This window comes from Brienomyrus brachyistius, chromosome 4, assembly GCF_023856365.1.
Source record: "Brienomyrus brachyistius isolate T26 chromosome 4, BBRACH_0.4, whole genome shotgun sequence".
Classification (NCBI taxonomy): Eukaryota; Metazoa; Chordata; class Actinopteri; order Osteoglossiformes; family Mormyridae; genus Brienomyrus; species Brienomyrus brachyistius.
Genome location: NC_064536.1, coordinates 37,894,187 through 37,917,645, shown reverse-complemented (window position 1 = coordinate 37,917,645; position 23,459 = coordinate 37,894,187). Strand labels below are relative to the sequence as shown.

At 46.8% G+C, this 23,459-nt stretch overlaps 1 protein-coding gene across 3 annotated transcripts in view; it reads left to right on the top strand.

Moving 5' to 3' along the window:
- Positions 1-13,874, top strand: part of LOC125740874 (uncharacterized) — a 43,867-nt gene extending 29,993 nt beyond the window's left edge. The window contains exons 1-5 of one of the 3 annotated variants that reach the window (XM_049012678.1): positions 4,787-4,954; positions 5,631-5,981; positions 12,723-12,896; positions 13,419-13,480; positions 13,646-13,873. In XM_049012678.1, the coding sequence (XP_048868635.1) occupies positions 4,930-4,954; positions 5,631-5,981; positions 12,723-12,896; positions 13,419-13,480; positions 13,646-13,756 (723 nt within the window). In that variant the 5' untranslated portion in view covers positions 4,787-4,929 and the 3' untranslated portion in view covers positions 13,757-13,873. Of the gene's footprint in view, positions 1-4,786; positions 4,955-5,630; positions 5,982-12,722; positions 12,897-13,418; positions 13,481-13,645 lie in introns of those variants that run through there. The other 2 variants (XM_049012679.1, XM_049012677.1) reach the window with 2 other exon arrangements.
- Positions 13,875-23,459: the final 9,585 nt, after the last annotated feature.

Below are 23,459 nucleotides of genomic sequence, written 5' to 3'. Positions count from 1 at the left end.
CTCTATATTTGGTTGCTGTCATCTTACCCTCTATACAGAATATATAGACAAGTGTGTGCTATTCCAGATCATGTTCAATCAATTGAATTTACCATAGATGGACTCCAATCAAAGGGTGTGAATACTTATGAATCTATCATGTTTAAATGTTTACATTTTTTTATTTAATACATTTAATAAAATGTCTGAAAACACGTTTTCACTTTGCCATTATGGACCATTTTGTGTAAATTTTGCCAAAGAATGCCTTGACATTATGGGGTACTGTGTGCGGATCTTTGAGGAACAACTATACTCAAATCTGTCTGTATGTCTGTAACGTAACAAAATGTGGAAGTGAAGGGGTGTGAATACTTTCTGGTGGCACTGTAAGTGCTGTCATTGGACGCGATCTGAATTTTTTCACGCCGACCTTCATCCTCCATAATGTTAATTGGCCTGCAAGCTGTAGGCACCCATTTAGTTATTGCCGCTTTAAGCTAACAACTTGTAGGTTTATCCATGAGTTTCCTTCATACAGTGTGAAGCGTGGTTTGCTGTAAACAAAACAGTTCGGGGCTAGTAAAACTGCCTACATTAGCTATGTGTTTGGCTAGCAAATGGTATTTAAGACTAGATGTACTTCGGTGGTATCTCATTTCACATGGACAGTAACTGGCTATTGTCATGTCAGAACTGGGGAAGCAGGAGCAGGGAGACGGAGAATCGGGGAATACGGGGTTTAATCGATGGGTAACAGCACAGAACAGGCAGCAAACGCAAGATGACAATGCAATGACCAGACTGGGGAAACAAACTTAAACGAGGACTTAAACACGAAACACATTATGCTAATTGTGGCTGTGAGTTGGTCACGACTGATGCTGGTTACAGTCAGTCATCGGCGGTTTGGGAACGATTTGGTTTCCCAATTATGTACATCAGCACTGGAGAGAGAGAGTAGTTAAGGAGACCAAGACTGTGTCTGCTTGGTTATGCTGCTGAAACGCAAGCAAATGCTAGTTCATATGAGACAACATCATCTGAATGTACTTTTCTTCCTCCTGCTAACACATGGAGCCAGGACAGGCTGTGGTGTCTTACTGGGAGGCCCCTCAGACATCGTCATCACCGTCAACAGGGCCTCCTCCTCCTGGCAAAGGGCTTCTCCATCTGCCCCAGTCACTGCTTCCTCCCGCTCCAAAGTGGGCGGCTGGATGACCTCGCCCCTCTCATGCATAATAGGCACACTGGCCAACAGGACATCCGAATAGGAGGGCTTCCACTGTGGGCAGCAGTGGGATAGATGGTCCTCGCGATCGCAGTGTGTACAGCAGCGGAGTCCTTTAGAATCTCTGGCCATGTGCCCCGGCTCCAGGCAGTTCTGGCACCACAGGTTGGTGCATTCCTCCAGAGAACGTCCGAACACCTGGCACTGCCAGCAGAAGGGAGACTGTCCTTAATAAAAAAAGATACCCTCTATTCCCACTGAGATTAAAATAGGCCAGGGGTGGATAAACACACTTGCCCCACTAGGGTCTGGGCGTAGACGGACCTGGAACTGGTGTCAACCAGTCCAAACCCCCAAGTCATCCCTGACCTCCCAGGAAGCAGGTCCATAAAACATCCCAGGAAGACCTGGATGGCATCTGCAGTCACACAGGGGTTAAAAACATATACAGTTGTCACCCTCTTGTCCCTGCACCACAGGGGTTCACACCCATAGCACTTCAGCAGAGGGTGTCCATCCTTCTGGCACTGCTCCTGGACTCTGGTGTAAGCATCATCCGTAGCTGTAACTTCAAAGAACTTTAGGGGACCATTCCTCTGCATGCAGAGAAGGTCCCCTGTCTTCAGGGCCCGAGGGCCCCCAACACGTCCTCCTGGGTGAAGATAAGGCAGTGGTGGAAGGCCGCTAGGTCCTCTTCGGCCCTCCAGAAGAACCGGGCCGTGTTGGGGGGGAGGGAATCTGAAGCCCAAAGTCGGACTCTGTTCCCCCAGGGCGGCTCAGCTCCTTCATGTTTATTTATGATTCTCAGGTTCATGCTTCAGCAGCCTGCAGTGGCTCGGTGGGTTTGGACGCTGCACCTGTCATTGGAAAGTCCCTCGGCACAGTGATGTCACCATGGGCCCCTGAGCAGGGCCCTTAACACTAACTGCAAATACATTTTGCTTTGGATTAAAGCATTTGCTAAATAAACAAAGTAAATGACTTTGCGTCTCCTGAATGTGAAATAGGAGCTCAAAGCGCATGACTACTGGGGAGAGCTGAGTTTGCACACTGACGTTGGAAATGCTGTTAAAACGTTGCTGGAATGCCCAGCATCTTTCTGCACCAGTTTTGCTAATGTGTGATGTTTCTGCATTCCTCTTTGTATGCTGTTACTCGCAGCATCACGATGTGTGAAAACCACGTGGGCGCAAAAAGCTTAAGCTAGAAGCCTAGTATATATTACATTATACAACCTCCCTGATTGTGTTTTGCTTTGATGTTTATTTGTTAAAGCTGTGTAAGCAGCAGCTTCTCGAGCCAGACACAGGGGCAACACTGACCTCAGTGGTGCATCTGAAATGCAGCTTCTCCCAGAATGCCGAGCGGTGGGGGAATCTGGGCCTAGAACCTTAGAAAGGAGCCTGACTTCCTGTGCACTGGTACAAACAGCCTGTAGATGCTGCACCCTCCTTGTTGGGGGGTAGTATTTTTACCTTTAGACTGCTGCTGTTTGACTTTTCTGAAGAATGTAGCAGAAGTGGCTCTGAAAACAATTAACAGACTTCTGAGGTCCTCAAGAGGCAGATTCAACACACTGATGGAACATCAGACAGAAAGAGACATAGACAGAGAGAGACAGAGAGACATCAGCCCCAAGGAAACTGAACCACGCCTGGGGTCCCGTAGAGGGAACTGAAGCCGGTCCCTCAGCATTCAGCCGGTCAGCAGCACAGGGAGGCAGTTTTGTGTCTCCAGAGAAGCACAGCGGGATGAACACGCATGCTGTTTCTCTGTATACGAAACAGTGTTCATGGCACATTCAGCCTGCTTGCTTGACTTTGTTACTCTAAACATTCAGTTTCATTAGTCTTCTCAGTGCTGTACCTCCTTATAAACTACATTACACACTACATTTACATATATAATTCTGCATATGTCAATGTTCCCCGACACATTAGCTACACACTGTTTAGCAGAATCATTCCAGACAAATCAATGTCTGTACCCTGAATTTACAATAAAGAAGAGCAAAATGTCTGTGGTCTAGAAAGATTCAGACTTGATCTTTCACAGTTTTAAAGTTTTGGATCAATAAGAGTGACTAATGTTTATGTCAATGTACAATGGAGCTCCATTTCAGTGTATGTGTAGTTTAAAGACTTTTAAATTAGTTTCAGTGGATGCATAACAATTACTAATTGAACCGGAAAACCTCTAGATGCGTTATGATAATGTTTTGGTCACAGTCATAATTAGTATCACCTCCCATTCTGAGCTTCCTGGGACAGACTCACCATGACTGAGCACCTTTTCTCTCCCTCTTTAAACATTCCAGAAATTAGGTAAAGTCCTTCTCAGAGAGCTTTACTGGTGTCCTGCTGACACAAATCAGCTCCTCTCTGGGATTCATGTGAAGATCCTGTGTGTTTTATTACAGCTACAGAGGAGAGAGCAGACATTTTAGTGTAGCTTTGACCCAGAGGCCTGTGGCCCCATCGTCACCATGGAAACAAGATTCACAACCGCACCCTGCAGACGTTCAGGGTGAAGCTGTTGAAACCCACCAGCTTGTGAAAGACTTTCCATCAGCCGTTATTAACCTCAGTCACAGAGAGACCTGACAGTGCACCAGAGACACAGGCCACAGTTTGCTCCTAAATCAGTAAGCAGTTGATTTAAAAGGCCCTGGTTAGTTTCTAAGCAGCTCCAGAGGGCCAGAGGTGGGGTTTCCTTATTTAGAGAAGCCCGTGATTGATTTAGAGAAGCTGGTGATTATCAGAGATTTTACATCAGAGACCGTAGCAGGTGTGGATCTTACCCTAACATGCAGATGAGCCCCACACTATGCTGTCTGTAGAATGAAGTAAGTAAGTAAATAAGTAGAGCTTTATTGTCATCCCAACAATACACAATAAGTATACAGTGAGACGAAATATCATTCTCCGTAACCATAAGTGCAACATAAAACACAACAACACAGAAGACAGATCACAATGGCAGTGGGGGGGGGGGTAATAACTTACACTTCACCTATATACATATATAACCTGTTGCTCTGATCCCAAGCACTTTTTCAAGCCTTGGTGTATTCTTTAAGCCTGCATAGGATGTTACTTTCTTTGAACCACATCTGCACCTTTGATGCTGAATTCTTGGAGTTGCTGTTGCCATGTCAGATGAGGTGCAGATGAGCCCCACACTATGCTGTCTGTAGAATGAACAGAGCTGTAATCTGCATTATACTCTTTCATCTCATTTAAACAGACCGGAACTTTCTCAGGCACAAACCTCCCTGTATTCACAGCCCACTGGACCAGCCCACCCCCCAGAACCCCACAAACACGGGTACGAGAGAGTGCACTGGACCCACAGAGATTGTGTTCAGTGAGCTTAAGTTAGCAGCTCTTGTGTTTTGCTAAACTGTCAGTGCTGTGCTGTGTTCACTCACTTTCTCTGTGATCTGCTGTTTATTTCTGTATTTAGTGTGAATCTCTGTGGTGAACAGAGTCCAGCATTAAAGGACCAGCAGGTAATTTGGTACAAACTGCTCCTGCTATAATATCCGGGTTATGACAGAGCAGAGCTGTGAGTGTGAGATGTTCTTTACTTCACGCTTTTGGCTAACAGGCTTCAGTATCTATATTTCCTTTTGTGATCTGACTCTCAACTTAGTACTTAACAAATTCAGCCTTGTATTTGAATGAAGATAGCTTCCTAATACTTAAATCTGCTTTAAAATGTTTTTCAGTCTCGCATTCCTTTGTAAGTATGAAATTTCTTTTTGATGTTTTAATGTTTATAGAGTTTCGTATTTCCTAATATGTCTCTGATTGATGTTTATGTTCATATTAAATATATCAAACATAACTGCAATATTATTACAAAAAAATACAATCAAAATTAAACTGAAAATGCTGATAATAATGTCAGTATTGATTATTAGTCGTTAATGATGTAACCTGAAGAAATGACGCCATAGAGCCGAGGCTGTGATACTGAGAATAACGCGACTGTTTGAATGCAGAGATGCTGACTATTATCTTAATTTCAATAAAACGCAACAACACAAGTTGATGTTTTGAAGGAAGTGTCTTACTTACTGTTGTTTTATGTGGTACAAAGCCTTTCACACAATCTAGAAGACTTGTAAGAATTTATAAACAGATGTGATGTGAGGCAGAAATAATCTTAGAGCATATCGTCCATTTACAAACAGCTTCTTACTAAACACGTGAACCATTTGCTTTGTAATGACAAACAGTTCAAACTGGTTTTCTTGATTTTAGCGGTTGCAGATTCAGGGTAGTAATGTCCCAGGTGATGCAGGGCACTATTTTAAATATCTTAACGCAGAAGCCTGTTTATTATTACCACAACACTTTATACCTTAATTCAGCCTTTATTAATATTGTATTTACTCTGTTTTCTGTGTCTCCAGGTTGCAGTGTTGCTCTGGTGACCCAGGCTGAGACGCCGGCGGTGATAGAGGTCCAGCCTGGAGGAGCAGCCACTCTGCCTTGTGGGATTCCTGTAAATGCGGAGCTTTCCTGGTTTTCCCTGCAGTCAGACCACGTACCAGTCAGAGTCATGGACCTTAAATACAGAGCTGGATATGATATGAATCTTGTTAACATCAGAGATGAATACAGAGGGAGGCTGTTTCCTGTTTCTGACTCTAACACACACAGTCTGCAGCTGAAGAACATCACTGAGGCAGATCTGCTGATCTACTGCTGCATCCAAAGCAGTGATATAAAGTTTGGAAACTGTACAAAGCTGAAATTCACAGGTAATTTAATTAAATTTAATTCAATTCAACGGCAAATTATGGTAAATGTGCAACTATGGGGCGTCAAGTGTCAAGCCCTCATTTTCGTGTAAAATACATTCTCAGCCGCAAAAAGCATCATTTAATGAGGAAATCAAGTAAATCCTTCTGGCATTCTGTCCACAAGAGCAAAAAGACTTCACTTTCTTTCATGCACAGAAATCAAAAAGGAATGTTTCATTTTGTTCACAGAATTGATATCAGCACTTTGCATTTCGTCAACAGAAGAAAGACATTTTGTGGTCGAAATGCATTTCGTGAATGATGCACAGTCATTTTGTGGGCGAAATTGATTTTATCGAATCAGAAAATGGATTTTGTCTTTTGCTGATTCACGAAAGGCGCCACAAAATGCATTTCGTCTTTTGCCAAGTCCCAAAATGCTTTTCATCTTTGGCTGAGTAAGGAGAGGAGCACCCTTGGGGGAGGGGGGTAGTACCTTGCTGTGCCCAGAAAGTATAGCACTGGCTTTGATTTTGCAGACACGTTTAATTACGATTAACTTGTATTTAAATGTAATAAAAATACAAATAACTCCTTGGCTAATACTTTTACTATTGTATGTACTCATTAGTGTCACTATTCTTTTCATTACACGTTTTATATTTTTAAGCCAAGCCAATGAAAGATCTCGGCGCTGATTCTCTCCATTTGTACGCTATGTTCCCATGCCATTTTCCCCAGAATAACACTGTGCCTGATAGTTCAGATCAGAGACACACTGGGTAGCCTGCATGTAATATGCAACAATAAATTGGCGAATATGAATGGATTAACACAAGGAGTCACAGACTGCCTGCCGATCCTTGTAGAATCGCTGATGTAGCTACAGTTACTCAACCTGGTCCGCACAGTGTTCAGGGGAACAGCCAGGGCAGGACAATGACTAGTCAACTGCCTATTGTAAAAAAAGGTTCTTCTTATGCTACTAATTAGTCAGTGATTACTGTTTTTGACATGAAATCAGGGTTGTCAACTTTGGTCAGATGGCCGGTCAAGCTGTCCGAGCTTTAAATATGTGGTGTATGCATAGACATTATATTAGCTAGCATTTAGGAAAGTAAACTAGATAAACAAGTCTTGTACTTTCTGACAGGCAAGATCCTAAGCTATTTTCAGACAAAATTTGATTAACATCTACTGTACCGTTTTCAAGAAAATGCACTTTGAAATCCATGCTATATTTGCCTATACGTATAACCCATGCTTGACAGGCTATTTCTCAGAATTTTCCCATAAGGTAAAGTAACTATTGCGTAACATTTTTTGTATGTTTGAATATGTCAAAGATTTTGGATCCCCCCTCCCCCCCGATAGAAACTTAAATTCAACACCATGTTCAATTACATTAGCCGAGATCAAATTTGGTGAATAATATCAAATGTCATTTTTCAAATATCCTTCATAAACAAACATTTTCAGTATAGTTAGTTTTGCTCCAGCACGTCTGGTTTTTCTGTTTCATATATAATTCGTGTCACGCCCGGCTCGTAAGCTCCTCGTGTGTGCCACGCCCCCCTGATTATCCACGTGTGCTTCCCTGATCGTACCCAGCTGTAGCCTGTTGTCTTGCCTATTTCAGTCCACGTCTTGCCTCAGTTTTTGGTCCGTCATTGATGTTGGTGAGTCTTCGAGCTGCTGTTCTGTCCTGCCCGTCCCGTTCTTTAATAAATCCCCAGTTTTCCCCGACTTGCGGCTCCCTGCCTGCTTCCTACTCGCTCGCCTGCCCGTGCGCTTCACCCGCCTCACCGCGAACCCTGACAATTCATTGTGTACCTAATAATGTCATTTTGATACCAGTCATATAAAATCACCAGTAACCTGTCAACGACTCATTTTTTGTACAAACTAGTCAGCAGGGTTTACAGGCAGCTTGCAATTATGTAAAGTTACAGGTATGCTGCTGCAGGTCCACTAACGCCAACCTTAAACTTTGTTAAAGCGTTAGATAAGGAAAGTGAAGCTTTTCAGTACCTAGTCAGTGAATTTCCAGAAATCAGTGATGCTAAATTAAAAGGTGGAATTTTTGTTGGACCACAGATAAGAAGGTTGCTGAAGGACAGTGTATTTGCAGCCAAAATGGTGACAGTGGAGAGGCAAGTCTGGGAAGAATTCCGTAAAGTCATTGATGGATTTCTTGGAAACAAGAATTTATTTGACTATGAGGTTCACGTCAAGGATATGATATGTCGTTTTCAAGATCTTGGATGTAGAATGAGTGTCAAGATGCATTTCCTAGTCTCGCACCTTGATTACTTTCCTGAAAATCTGTATAGTGAGGAGCAAGGTGACAGATTTCACCAAGATAGTAGTGAAATTGAGCGAAGATACCAAAGATGTTGGAGTGTAAATATGATGACTGATTATTGTTGGAGTTTGTGCAGTACAGACAAAATCCTGATGCTTTATACAAAAGAAAATCATACCGGAAACAGTTTCGCAGTGCTGAGTGACCAGCAAAGACATGATAAACAGTTTATTTAATGTCATGTAATAATTTATGTTGAACTTTAATTATAAATTATGACAAAACCAGACGTGTGGCAGGAAATTGGAAGCCATATTCTGAAACGACAATGACGCACTTGTTTTTGTTAAATCACCTAACAAAAAAATTTTAAATGTCGGCTGGTGTTTTTAAAAAGAGCGTTTGAGCTCGACATTCATTTTAGCATACTCGGTGTCTGCATGGTGGGACTACCCCTCCTCTAACAGGTATTTTACCAATGAGATCTCTGAAGGAATCTGACTCAACTATCTATAACGACAGCATGTTCACAACAACATACATGGCTAACTGGTCTGTTTAGTTCAGTCTGTGTCACACGTTTTCAGGGAGCGGAAAAATCAAGCTCAGACTGCTTGGATGGCATGTCTCCGTCTCCTTCTTTGTTAGTGGAGCTCATGTTAGCTGGACCTGGGTTTGTGCTACTATCAACACCGGCATTCTTGGTCACTAGTTTTGTAGAAGCATGTGATGATGAGACGTGCTTCATGAGATGAGAATTACTTACCATTGATCCATTGCCAGTGAAGTATCTGCGATTGAGACAGGTTGTGACCCTACCTTGTCCAGGGTGTATGACATTACACTGAAGGGCTGGCCAAACAAGAGTAACCCATCACTGCTAAGTTGTTCCGGTTGGTGTGAACAGCTACCAGACAGTACATTAACATGCACAGCTAAGCTGAGCTGCAGTTATAGCCTGACTATGCCATTCAATCGGGCTACTGTCCTTGTCCCAGTATACATGCACGGGAGGGGAATCAATTTATTGACCAAAGTATGTTTGACTCTGCTACAATAGGTGGCAATATGCCTCCATTCAGCTTGTTAGTATTGGGCTTTTTCCAGTTTACTTATTACGTCACAGATGTCGTGGATCGAACCAGGGAAGCAAGAGCAGGAAGACGGAGAGTCGGGGAACGAGGGTTTATTAAGAAAACACCAAGGATCATAACAAGACGAACGTTAGGCATCAATGACCGGACTGGGGAAAACGTACCTAACGCAGACTTAAATACATAGGACTACTGACAACAGCTGGTAAACAGGTGGAATCCACACGAGGTTAATGAGGGGGCGTGGAACACGGAAGGAGCTGACGATCGGGTCAGGTCAGGATGTGTGGAAAAATTAAGTGACACAAGCTTTAATTGTGATCGGTGGCCTGTACTACGAAGCGGGGTTACTGGCTTATCGGGGTAACTTGTCGGATTGACCTGTACTACGAAGCGGGGTTACTGGCTTATCGGGGTAACTTGTCGGATTGACCTGTACTACGAAGCGGGGTTACTGGCTTATCGGGGTAACTTGTCGGATTGGCCTGTACTACGAAGCGGGGTTACTGGCTTATCGGGGTAACTTGTCGGATTGACCTGTACTACGAAGCGGGGTTACTGGCTTGTCTGGGTAACTTGTCGGATTGACCTGTACTACGAAGCGGGGTTACTGGCTTATCGGGGTAACTTGTCGGATTGACCTGTACTACGAAGCTGGGTTACTGGCTTATCGGGGTAACTTGTCGGATTGGCCTGTACTACGAAGCGGGGTTACTGGCTTATCGGGGTAACTTGTCGGATTGGCCTGTACTACGAAGCGGGGTTACTGGCTTATCGGGGTAACTTGTCGGATTGGCCTGTACTACGAAGCGGGGTTACTGGCTTATCTGGGTAACTTGTCGGATTTAAGCTAGTCTGGGCAAAATGTAAGTGAACGAATATGAAGTCCTATGAAGTTTAAACTGCGGTACCTTAAATCTGACAAGTTGCCCCGATAAGCCAGTAACCCCGCTTCATAGTACAGGCCACAGGTTTGTTCTATATGAACAATGATCAGCTCACACACTTAATCAGTGTCCGTGCATGGAAATCCATTCAGTCATGGCCTCGCCATTCAAGGATGAGCGACCAATTGCAATCGGTGCACAAATAATAAGAATGGAATTTCAAATTGAGAGGGTTTTGTGCAATCGGAAAGATCCTTTATTATTGCTGGATGATATTGTTTTCGAAAGATACCTCTTCAGCTGAGATGGAATATTATATCTTAAAGATTTTTTGGCTCCGTACAGTATAGTAGAAGTCCAACTAGGCCAAGTCAGGCTCTCACAGCCACACAGACAATGTGCATTTCATTGAGATATTTTGTGAGCGGCACTTTTTTGTTTACTGTATGTCCATCCATCCATCCATTTTCCAAACCGCTTATCCTACTGGGTCGCGGGGGGTCCGGAGCCTATCCCGGAAGCTATGGGCACGAGGCAGGGAACAACCCAAGATCGGGGGCCAACTCATCGCAGGGCACACTCACACACCAGTCACTCACACATGCACACCTATGGGCAATTTAGCACCTCCAATTAGCCTCAGCATGACTTTGGACTGTGGGGGGAAAACCGTATAATAATAATAATAATAATAATAATAATAATAATAATAATAATAATAATAATAATAAAAGGTCCTGCCCGGATTGCATGAAAAATTGCGACCTGTTTTTTTACAATTTGTGGAAGTCAATGAGAGACTTGCCGATCAAGTTTTCTAGATTTGATAGATATGGGATTTTTAAGCCGCGTGAGCGCGCACAATCGCCTCGGGTGAATGGATCCAGCTAGACTAATCTACTACACAGCTGCCTTTGAAAAACCAACTTATCCCAGCTTAGTTTCACCAGCATTAACTCATCCAAGACGAGGCGTCTGATCTCGGATGATTTATGTGACGTACGGAAAATACCCCCCAGGTCTGTTTCCTGGTTTATCATGTTTTGTTTTGTCCTCTGATTTTTATTCACCTGTTCTCTGTATTTGCTTCTCCTGACCACCGACCATTTTGCCTGTGTTCCTGACTATGAGAAAGCTTAACCCGTCGTGTTGACATACCGAGTCTGTATCGTGTATGGTGTCAAGAGTGAGTGCTGTTTTAATTGTTCGATTTATTTGTATATTTGGATAGGGAAATAGTGAGAGTGATTGCCTTTTGTTTCAGTTTTCTTTTATAGGTGAGTTAGTTTGGGATTTTGTGTGGTAGATTGTTTTGTTTGTTGTGTTGTCTTGGGTCACCCTTGAAGTCTGTACCTACACTGGTGAGCAATCTTGTAAATACACACTCTGTTTATACAGTACGACCTGTTTTGTGCACCATGTTTGTTCTGCCCCCCCACACCACACATCCACCCACACATCTATTCTGTTACTCCCCAGCTCCATAGACTGGGCCTCGTAACAATGAATTTGTACATTTATTAATTATGTAGTAGTTTCAAAAGGAAGGTTTTGATGTGAACTACAAGCTATTCATACAGTAACAGAGATCACATGTTACAGTCGAACCTCGTTACTACGTACAAGACGGGATATCAAAAATATGTACGTTATAAGCATATAACGTTGTAACCACTTAGTGCAAGATGGATGAAAGAACTCACGAAATATCCATGTAAATGATAAAACTTTAATAGAACAGACCCTTAAATTGACTACAAAACAAACAAACACATAATTACTTGTTAAATAATTCAACAAAGCTCATTTGGATCCTTGAAATTTTCCTTAAATTACTCACGATTACTTAGTGCCGGCCGGCGATAAACGGCAACGAAAATACACAACGGCTGGTCAAAATGGATTTTTAAAATAAACATTTGCATCCAAATTGGCATTTGGCCTGAAAATATTAATGAAATATTGGTCAAATTAAATCATAAAATCCTTTACTTCCATTATTATTCTGAATTCACAATTACCAGCATGACCGGTATTTCACAAGGTTTAATAAACAAAGAATACGCACACAACACTTAACAAGCCATTACTACGCAGTCCAGTAACGATCGGTCAAGGCAACTCATTTAACACGGGAAAGTTACAACGCAATAGACAAATGTGCATTGTCGGGCGAAGATCAGGTAGATACAGGTAGATGTAGCGACACAAGTTGTGGTGGGCGGGGAGTGCGCTGTACATTGTAACGATGGTTAGTTTTCATATTTTCTCTAGAAATTTGGATGTTGTACCGAAGTTTACGCTGTAAGGGTGTACGCTGTAAACAATGGCTGCTATTGGAATAATACATAGGCTAAAAACGGGAATTAGAAACCTGTACGTTGAAAAGGTGAAAACATTGTGTCCAGGGTACGTAGTAACGAGGTTCGACTGTATCAACCTTAAAGTAATGTTATAACTGTGATGTTTACAGGCCCTCCTGGAGGCCAGTCCACTCCCCACCCTCTCCAGTGCCCGACCCCTCAGCCCGAGACCCTGAACCCTGGGCCCTGTAACCCTGACCTCCTGCCTTGGATTCTCCTGCCTTGTGTCGCCCTTCTCACTGCTACCATCTCATCAGTCTGCTGCTATTTGTGTCATAACCAAGGTCAGACATGTGTGATGTCACTGTGTTTTGTGTTCCCTGTCTGTTTGGTCTGTTTGCATCTCATTCAGCCCCAGACTGGGCCGTAGCAGATGTGCAGTCTGTCAGGTACAGACACTATACACTTCCTGTGGGCTGTGTGTTAATACACTGTGATACAGTGTAACTCTGACTTTCTTCCTTAGCTAAAGGCCAGTGGGGCTCAGTGGGTCACACCTCCAGGACTGCTGAGCAGTGAAAGTGCCAAAGTTACACCCAGTATCAGCTGCCTTAGTGTCACTCTTTATATAAAATATTAGTAGCTTAAATATTCAGGCATACATCAGCTGTGGCTGGAAATCTTTATGTCTGACCATATTGTATTTCCTGTTTTAATACCTCAAACCTGCAGCCAGTCTCATCCTAACACAAGCGTGTCCAGCATGCAAGGTGCAGTGAGACAGTGTGAGAGCAGCAGCCCTTATCAGCAGGGCTGGTAGAGCACCCTGTACACTCTGTGAATGACGTCACTCTTAACTGTTTCAGCGGTGTTGAGGAAGAGCTCTGACTCACAGCAGAGGGGAAGCAGGACCAGCCGACACGATCAGGTACTGTCACTGACAGGGCTTTCTGTGGCCTTCAGACCACAGCGGGAAAGTGTCTCTGCTTATCTACAGTATAACCACATAAGCTTCACTGGATGTTTTCCATTGACTGATTTTTTGTTTTAATTTATTCTATTTTAAAAATATAACTTCTTCTTTTCTTTACAGGGAGAACCTGATGAGGTCCAGTATGTATCAGTGAAGTTTAAATCATCCATGAAGCGAGTCCAAAAGAGAGCAGAGGATGAACAGGATACTGTCTATGCCGGAATTAAGTGACAGGCGTGTTTGTTCCTGAAATGCTGAGCACTGAACAGAAAACAGCCAGAAGGAAAGATTCATAAACAGGAAGACTTAGTGTTGACTTTGAAGTTATTTTTGAATTTATTGGATTTTTTAAAATTTATTGACTAATTAAATTTGGCAAGATTGACTTTCCAGACTTAGCCAGATATTGAATAAAAACTTAAATTTTTTGCCACGATAGGCTTGTGTTGGTTACTGCACTGATTTGTTCAGCTCGTTCAATGACCATGGTGCAGGCTGTGAGTAAACAAGTCATGGTTCAGTTTTTTCACAGCCAAGGTCAGTGAACAAGATCATTGCTGTTAATGAGAGAGATACACTTTCGCCACCTACTGGTGTGATGATATACAGGCATCTGAAAAAATAAGTGTGGCTAATACAGCTTAGCATACAATATAATGAAATGTAAAATAAGTATGGTATAATTATAAGTAATTAAGCAACATAACACTTTATTGAAAAACACTTTCCATACTCAGGGGTGAAGTGACAAATCTGAAGGAATCTATTCGGTGACCATACTGAAAAATCCACAGCATGGAGAATCATGATGTCCATCCCCACCATGGAGCACTGACCCATGGACACAAGTTCTGCTCCTACTCCAGACCCCTAGGAGGCGCTATGCCACTTTATATTAAATACACTGAAAATGTGCGTTAGCACTGTGGCCTTTCTACTGTCTGAACCTGCATCTGCATCACCTGTCCATTGTCAGTGTCACTTATATAGGTTTGGGTTTGGCTTAACCTAAGCAGTGTCACTCTGTGATTGTCTGTTTCTTAATGTATAAACATTAATGTATAAACATAGCAGGTGGGGCTGCATGGGTTCATGTCCTCCAGTCATCTGCCCCATTGATCTGCTTCTCCATGCTGCTGATTACGATGGAATTTGATGTTGAGTGCCAGATTCCACAGAAATGCAGATGCTCTCTCTCGCCGCCCCTGTAAGATGGAAAACTGAGGTCATTCCCACCATCTGAAGGAGTGCAGCCAAGGGTGGATGACAGCAGTGGTGACAACACAGCAGAACATTGGCTCACGGAGACCATCGATCGCCAGAGGCTGCAGGTGGAGCAAGCGAGTGACCCAGTACCGGCCCAAGTTAGGGGTGGGCTGCTGGCAGGGGCACAGCAGGAGAGGAGGGAGGTCTTTGTGCTTGACCTAGAGACCACAGCCCTTTTACTACCTTTGGGGGGGCACTCAAGGGGCTGCTGTGTAAATGCAGAGAAGCAGCTGCTGGTGTCCTGAGGGCGGTGCACAGCACAGCAGAGGCAGGGCACTTTGGAGTGGCAAAGGTGCTGGGGAAACTGCATTGCTGCTTCTACTGGCCTGGCTACAGTCAGGATACTGGGCTGTTTGTGCACTGCCCAGAAGGACCCAAGTCGCCAGTCCTGGGCACCCACAAGGCAGTACCAGGTGGCGGCACCTTTAGTGGCTCATCCTAATCAACCTTGTTTCGACATAGTTGTTGTAAGATCTGCTTTCCATGGAGGATAATGGGTGATACAAGCCCCAATTGACTATATATGGACCCTCCTCTAGATAGCACTCCTGGTCATTTGCTGTTCTTTGACAGTGACTCTGACCTGGAAGTCAGCAGAGAACACGCACTATTGAACACTCAGCGCTCTTTCCATCAGCAGCTCTCCTAAAGTCATATGCTGGTCTTTGACACTTTAAGCACACTCTTCCTCTGGTATTGATTTCAATACCTTCTTGCTGTTAGAAACAGACTAATGTAATCTAAGCCTGCCTGTGCTGCAGAGCTCTCGCACTTCCTTGATGAGCTGAATTACCTCAGCGTCAGACGGTACACTCACCAGTCCATCATCAACATAAAATTTCTTTAGATGAATTTAACAAATAAAATGAAATTCAATCACTTTTTAATGACACGTCACTTGCCAGCAGTACACAGGTACTATACATGTGAGTGAAATGCTTGTGTGCAAAGCCTCTCAAAGCAACCGCGGTAAGATACAAATTAACAATCAGAATATAAGTATAAATATATGACATAAAACATTTAACAAATCTATGAATGTACAAAAGTGTATGCAGTTGTGTAATAAGAATGTACAGTTAAATAATGTGCAGAAGAGCATCGTGTGCAATGTGTGGTAAATAGCTGTGTTGGTGCCCATTGTTACTGGTCAGAATTCAGCAGTGTGATAGCCCAGTGGAAGAAACTGTTCCCCAGACTGCTGGTCCGGGATTGGATGCTGCATTACTGTCTACCTAATGGTAGCAGCTTGAACAGTTTATGGGTGGGGTGACTGGGCTGGTGCATGTTTTCAGGACATTCTGGGCTACTCAGATATGTCATAATTTCATGTGTAAATGCTGAGTCTTGATATCATCCTTTTTATGAGGAAAAACTACTTGAGCCTATTGAAATTTCTCAATTTTTGGTCTCATTTAATATAAGAATTTGCAGGCAATAAAAATATAATCTTATAAATGCTGAGATTCGACTCTCTATGATGTGGGAATGTTGGTGCTCTTCCACAAAAAACAGAACTATCTCTGAAATGACTTAAAATGGACAAAAGTTTAATGGCATCCTTTGTTGTTTATTCCATATTTAACACAAATCAGACTTTGCTTTTGATTATTAATTCAGCTGAATATTTAATATAATTAAACAAATGAAAATGGCACGGACAAAAAATATTAACCATTAATTTAATATTTTGTGGCACCACCTTTTGCATCAATCACTGCCAACAAGCGATCTCTTCACAGTGAGACGTCTGCATTTGCCAACAGGTAGTTTGGCCCACTCTTCCTGAGCAAACACTGCAATTTTCAGATCTTTCCACAGATGTGCAATAGGATTACGATCGGGGCTCATGGAGAACCATTTAATATCAACATGACATTTCATGCACATGCAGTTGTCACATCATAAAGACGGCAATAGTCTGCTGGGTCCAAACCATCAATGAGTTGCACTAAAACGTTTATACTTAGTCATAGGAAAGCAAATTTAGAAAGCTTTGCCGTTTTAATTATGGTTACCCAGGAAGGGTAATTAGTCACCATATTTGGGTATAGTTGGTTATAAACACTTGCCAATCAGCCAGACTGAACCGGCTGGCTTGCATGAGGGCTTGTTTAGTTTCTAAGGGCCTGCTGTACATACTGAGAGCTGTGTGTGTGTGTGTGTGTGTACAGTATGTGTGTGTGTATGCAGTTGACATGTTGGATTAACATGGGTAAACACAGATAACTTCACTGATGCTGTGAAAACAGAGGTAGTTTTTGCTATGTTTGCCCAATTCAGCTTGTCTTGTGAATATGTCACGTCCCGCCCCACGTCACCTGTCCTACCCTCCTGTTTCCCCTTGGGTGTGTCCTCAAACATCCCCCACCTCTCTGCATGCTCTGCACCTCTGCTGCTCCTCTCTCCAGTACCTACGCTCGTACCTTTGCTCTCTTTCACCCAGATCACCCACTCTGCTTCTCTGCCCTGCATTTCTCCTTTTCTGCCACCTTTTTCTATCTTTTTGCTAACTGTCTGCCCTTTTTTCAGTCGGCATCTCACTGTGCCCTGTATTGCTGTTGCCTTTCAGCTGCTGGCAACTTCATCTACCTAGAACAAAAAAGTCTTTAAGATGGAGTGGTACACCGCAAAAGTACCCTTTACATTAAAATGATCATGAATCCAAAATAAATGTAAAACAATGCAAAATTCTTTAATGTAACTGGAGAACTGTTGTGACTCTGCGGAGCACGGACCAGGGAAGCAGGCGAGGAAGACCAGGAATCAGGAATAAGGGTTTTTCTAGACATTAGGAGAGGCAAACAGGACAGAAAACGTCATACAGTAACACTGCAATGACCGGACTGAGGAAACAAACGGAAACGTGGACTAAATACACTGGACTAATGACAACGATCAGAAACAGCTGGTGAACACAGGGAACCCACACGGGGTAGCTGAGGGGGTGTGGCACACGGGGTAGATAGGGGGCGTGGCACACAGGGTAGATAAGGGGGCGTGGCACACGGGGTGGATGAGGGGGCGTGGCACACTGGAGGATCGGACGATCAGGGCATGACAAGAACATTTGCCTCTTTTACTCATTGTCAACTCTGTTATCGTCAAACTGTCTCAACCATGAACAGAGTTGATGGTAACACAACTGACATTTTCCACCATTTTGTGCCTTAACTCTATTTGTTAAATGCAAACTAGATACTGTAGCACATGGCATGTCTAAAAATGGCATTTCATGGATTTTGTGTTATTGTTCTTTAAAAATAGAATGAGATACTTACTTGTCACGATATCCTTCGGCGGTAGCGGCGCACGGGTAAGGTGATGAGCGGAGAGGCAAGCAAGCAGGCAGACTTAGGGCAAACGGGGATTTATTGGGAGGACGAGGACTCGGGAACATGGCACGCCGACTAACATCAATGACAGACAACGCTAACAGGTAAGACCAGGACTTAAAACCAGACAAGACTAATCAAAGTAAGCAGATACAGCAGGGTACAATCAAGGAAATGCACGTGGGAAGGCAGGGGGCGTGGCACACACGAGGAGCGGACGAGCCGGGCATGACAGAGCCCCCCCCCAAAGGCGCGCTGCACCGGGCGCGCCCAGGAGGAGGCGACGAACGGGACGAGGGGACCAAGACCTGAAAAACAAAACCCAAAACCAAGAACAAAAGACCGGGAACTAAACAGAGAGACAGAACAGGCACAAAGACAGGACCAGGGACAAAACCTGACAGAGGACGGGGAACACGGACCGACAGAGAAAGAGAGGGGACACAGAAGGAACAGGCGGGACACAAGGGCCAGGAGTGAACGGAGGGCACAGAGGAGGACGGGCAGCAAAGACAGGAGGAACAGAGCCGGAGAGAGCAGAGAGAGGTGGGACAAAGGCGGAAGGAGGAGAGAGGACCGAAGGGACAAAGGGAGGAGCGAAGGGAGACAAGGAGGGGGAACAGAGGGGAGCCCGAGGGAGCCCCAGCGGGCGACGGGAGGCAGCCGGAGGGGCCGCAGGCGGCCGGGAGGCCGGAGCCGGAGGGGACCCCGGAGGGGCCGAGGAGACAGGGCGAGGGACCCGCGGAGGGGCCAGGGAGGGAGCAGGAGGGAGCACCGGGGAAGGGGACGAGGGAGTAGGAAGGGGCCAGGGCGAAGGCCCGGAGGAGGGGGGAGCCGCAGCAGGCGGCGACGTCCGGGAAAGGGCCGGAGGTAAGGGCCCCGCAGGCGACCGAGGAGCCGCCGTCGGGGAACCCCCAGGCGACCGACCAGGACCCAGAGAGGGGAGCGAGGCAGGGCGACGAGGCACCGGAGAGGGACCTGCAGGCGACAGCCGACCCGGAGGGCCAGGACCCGCAGGCGCCAACCGAGCCCCAGCGCAGGCGAGGGAGGGCGAGCCAGGGGGCAGGGCGGGCGGGACCCCAGCCCTGCGTCTGTGTCCCCTTCCCCTGCGGGACACAGACAGGCCGACCCTAGTTCGGGGTCGATCTCGCCGGGGCGAGGGACAAGGGGTTACGAGTTCTGTCCCCGAGGGGTCCCATTCCAGCTCCTCCACCTCCGAAGAGGGAGGAGCCAAGATGGAGTTGTCCAGGACCACCTCGGGGACTAGGACAGGGACTGGAGCTGCTGCAGGCGGAGGGGACGCCTCTGGAGCTGCTGCAGGCGGAGGGGGCGCCTCTGGAGCTGCTGCAGGCGGAGGGGGCGCCTCTGGAGCTGCTGCAGGCGGAGGGGGCGCCTCTGGAGCTGCTGCAGGCGGAGGGGGCGCCTCTGGAGCTGCTGCAGGCGGAGGGGGCGCCTCTGGAGCTGCTGCAGGCGGAGGGGGCGCCTCTGGAGCTGCTGCATGCCGCCGGGGCGCCGGGACAGGAACACGGTCAGGTCGCCGGGGCGCCGGGACAGGAACACGGTCAGGCCGCGGGGGGGGCGCCTGCCCGGGAACTGGAGCGCGGTCAGGAACTGGAGCGCGGTCAGGAACTGGAGCGCGGTCAGGAACTGGAGCGCGGTCAGGAACTGGAGGTGGCTGCAGTGGGGGCGCCGGCCCGGGAGCTGCAGCAGGCGGCTGCAGAGGGGGCGCCTGCCCTGGAGCTGCAGGTGGCTGCAGTGGGGGCACCTGCCCTGGAGCTGCAGCAGGTGGCTGCAGTGGGGGCGCCTGCCCGGGAGCTGCAGCAGGCGGCTGCAGAGGGGGTGCCTCTGCAGGAACTGGAGCGCGGTCAGGAACTGGAGCGCGGTCAGGAACTGGAGCGCGGTCAGGAACTGGAGCGCGGTCAGGAACTGCAGGTGGCTGCAGTGGGGGCGCCGGCCCGGGAGCTGCAGGTGGCTGCAGTGGGGGCGCCGGCCCGGGAGCTGCAGGTGGCTGCAGTGGGGGCGCCGGCCCGGGATCTGCAGGTGGCTGCAGTGGAGGCGCCGGCCCGGGATCAGCAGGTGGCTGCAGTGGGGGCGCCGGCCCGGGATCTGCAGGTGGCTGCAGTGGGGGCGCCGGCCCGGGATCTGCAGGTGGCTGCAGTGGGGGCGCCGGCCCGGGATCTGCAGGAGGCAGCGAAGGCGGCTGCGCAGGCGGCTGCACGGGAGCAGGGTCCGCCGGCAATGGCGGCTGCACGGGCGGCTGTACTGGAGAGGGGTCCGCGGGCAGCGACGGCCGTTCTGGAGCGGGATCCACCGCTCTCCGGAGCAGGAGCAGCCCTCGGAGATCCGCTGCGAACTGCTCCAGGACTTCCGGGGGGGAAGCAGGAGTGAACGCAGCGAACCCCTCCTCTAGCTGCATCACGAGCTGGGCCGCTTCGGGCGACATCTGCCCGGCCAGTTCATCCCTCACCCTCCAGTATAACCCCTGGAGGGTGAAGAACTGGGTAATGTGAGTCGGGGTTGGAGCGATTACCTCCGGCCGGAGTGTCTCTGCCGTAAGCGGTGGTACGAGCTGAGCCGGCACAGATGAGACGGGCTTGGTCCCTTTAAGACGCCGCGGGATTCGCGGGATGGCATCTCTTACAGTGGCGGCCCCTTTGTTCGCCACCCGCTCAGGCCGGAAGTAATTCCGCTCGAGCGGCGGTGGCAACTCCGTGGCGTCCGGTTCGGATGGCCACAGTAGCAGGGATTCATCCACCTCCTCCTCGCTCAAGGGCCAAAGCCTGGCCAACGCGCAGGCTCCCAGACGGAGTTCCGGTTCTTCCGGAATGTGCTTGCTCCGCTTCTTTGCGAGGTCTGTCATTCTGTCACGATATCCTTCGGCGGTAGCGGCGCACGGGTAAGGTGATGAGCGGAGAGGCAAGCAAGCAGGCAGACTTAGGGCAAACGGGGATTTATTGGGAGGACGAGGACTCGGGAACATGGCACGCCGACTAACATCAATGACAGACAACGCTAACAGGTAAGACCAGGACTTAAAACCAGACAAGACTAATCAAAGTAAGCAGATACAGCAGGGTACAATCAAGGAAATGCACGTGGGAAGGCAGGGGGCGTGGCACACACGAGGAGCGGACGAGCCGGGCATGACACTTACTGCAATATCACCATGACAGATTTGACTAATAATTAATCTACTGTCGGTTTACCCTCAACATTTTGCACAAAATAATGGTATTACATTTGGTTCCCACAATGTAATATACACATGACCATGCATTTACAAACACACACTTTGTGGATGTTCAAATGCTTTATCAAACAGCATATCCTACTCTTTTATCTTGGAAGAATCAAAGATTATATAATTATAATGCCATATTATTTTTCGATGCCATATCATCTCCTTTAACTGACTGAAGGTCATTTGAAGTTCTTCAGGTAGAGTTCTCATTTGGGTCTGTCCTTTAGATATGTGGTCTTGTAAACTGAAAAGAGCTGCCTCCAGATAGTTTTTGTTCACTAGCTATGAGCACGTTAAGCGAGATTGAGAAGGGCCTCACACTGCTCTTTGCCTGAGGCCTCTAAATCACTAAAATCACTCCTGACACCCCACTAATGCCGGTCCTGCTCCTCTTCCTCACCTGTGCCGAGCCCCACCTGTGACCTCTGTTCTCCGTTCCGTGACTCAGTCCTTATTGGTTGTTGCTTTTTTCATGTTGTTATTCATAATTTACCTTTTGGAAATGTATAAATGTATGCCGAATGAATGCTTAATGTTTGTGTGGAAATGTGCTCGTATTCACTCTTGTATAGGTATTCAGGCTGTAACGTGTCACGGTGTCTGTATGTGGTGTCATAGCTGTGACTTGGAGGGATAGAGGAAAACTATGGTGGGGTGCATTGGGAAATATTGACAAACTGGGCATCTTGCTGGGTTTGATCAAATCCAAGGATGTTCAAGGTGATTCGGTTACAGTGGAACATGAATGGATTTGCTATATGACAGAGAATGCCTTAAAAGTGCTTAAATGCAATTAGTTTTCCTTCAGGACAGAAATGCAGAAGATAACGGAATGGCACCCTGCACAGGTCACTGTGGTCAGATTTGAGAAAGACGTGATATTTCTCCTTTGGAACATGACAGCATGACTAAGAGACAGTGAGAGTAACCAGTGGGAAGCCAGCCCTCCCTGCAGGAGTGCCAGTGTAAAGGCAGTGCTCATTGACATACATTATGAAACCTGCTTGACCAGGTCAGCTACAGTAATTAATTACTTAGTATGGCTCAGAGAAACTGAAAGCTGCCCCTAGTGGCTACAGGAGTGCATTCTCCCTAGAGCAGATATAATGAGCAGTGGCTGTGACGAAAACCCAAATACAGTGATCCCCACCTATCGCGGAAGTTACGTTTCAGAACCAGCAGCGATAGGTGAAAATCCGTGATATAGAAAGACCACATAAATAAATATATTTTTTAATAGTTTAAGCCTTAAAATACCCCTCCCACAAGCTTTAAATGCGATAGGTGAAAATTCGCCATACAGAAAGACCATATAAATATATATATTTTTAATATCCATCCATCCATCCATCATCTCCTGCTTAATCCGGGGTCAGGTCGCGGGGGCAGCAGCCTCAGCAGGGAGACCCAGACTTCCCTCTCCCCGGCCACTTCGTCCAGCTCCTCTGGGGGGATCCCGAGGCGTTCCCAGGCCAGCCGAGAGACATAGTCTCTCCAGCGTGTCCTGGGTCTTCCCCGGGGTCTCCTCCCAGTGGGACATGCCCGGAATACCTCCCCAGGGAGGCGTCCCGGAGGCATCCTGATCAGATGCCCGAGCCACCTCATCTGGCTCCTCTCGATGCGGAGGAGCAGCGGCTCTACTCCGAGTCCCTCCCGAATGACTGAGCTCCTCACCCTATCTCTAAGGGAGAGCCCAGCCACCCTGCGGAGGAAACTCATTTCGGCCGCTTGTACCCGCGATCTCGTTCTTTCGGTCACTACCCAAAGCTCATGACCATAGGTGAGGGTAGGAACATAGATCGACTGGTAAATCGAGAGCTTCGCCTTTTGGCTCAGCTCTCTCTTCACCATGACAGACCGATGCAGCGCCCGCATGACTGATGACGCCGCACCGATCCGCCTGTCGATCTCCCGCTCCATCGTTCCCCCACTCGTGAACAAGATCCCGAGATACTTAAACTCCTCCACTTGGGGGAGGACCCCATCCCCAACCCGGAGAGAGCATTCTACCCTTTTCCGGCTGAGAACCATGGTCTCGGATTTGGAGGTGCTGATTCTCATCCCAGCCGCTTTGCACTCGGCTGCGAACTGC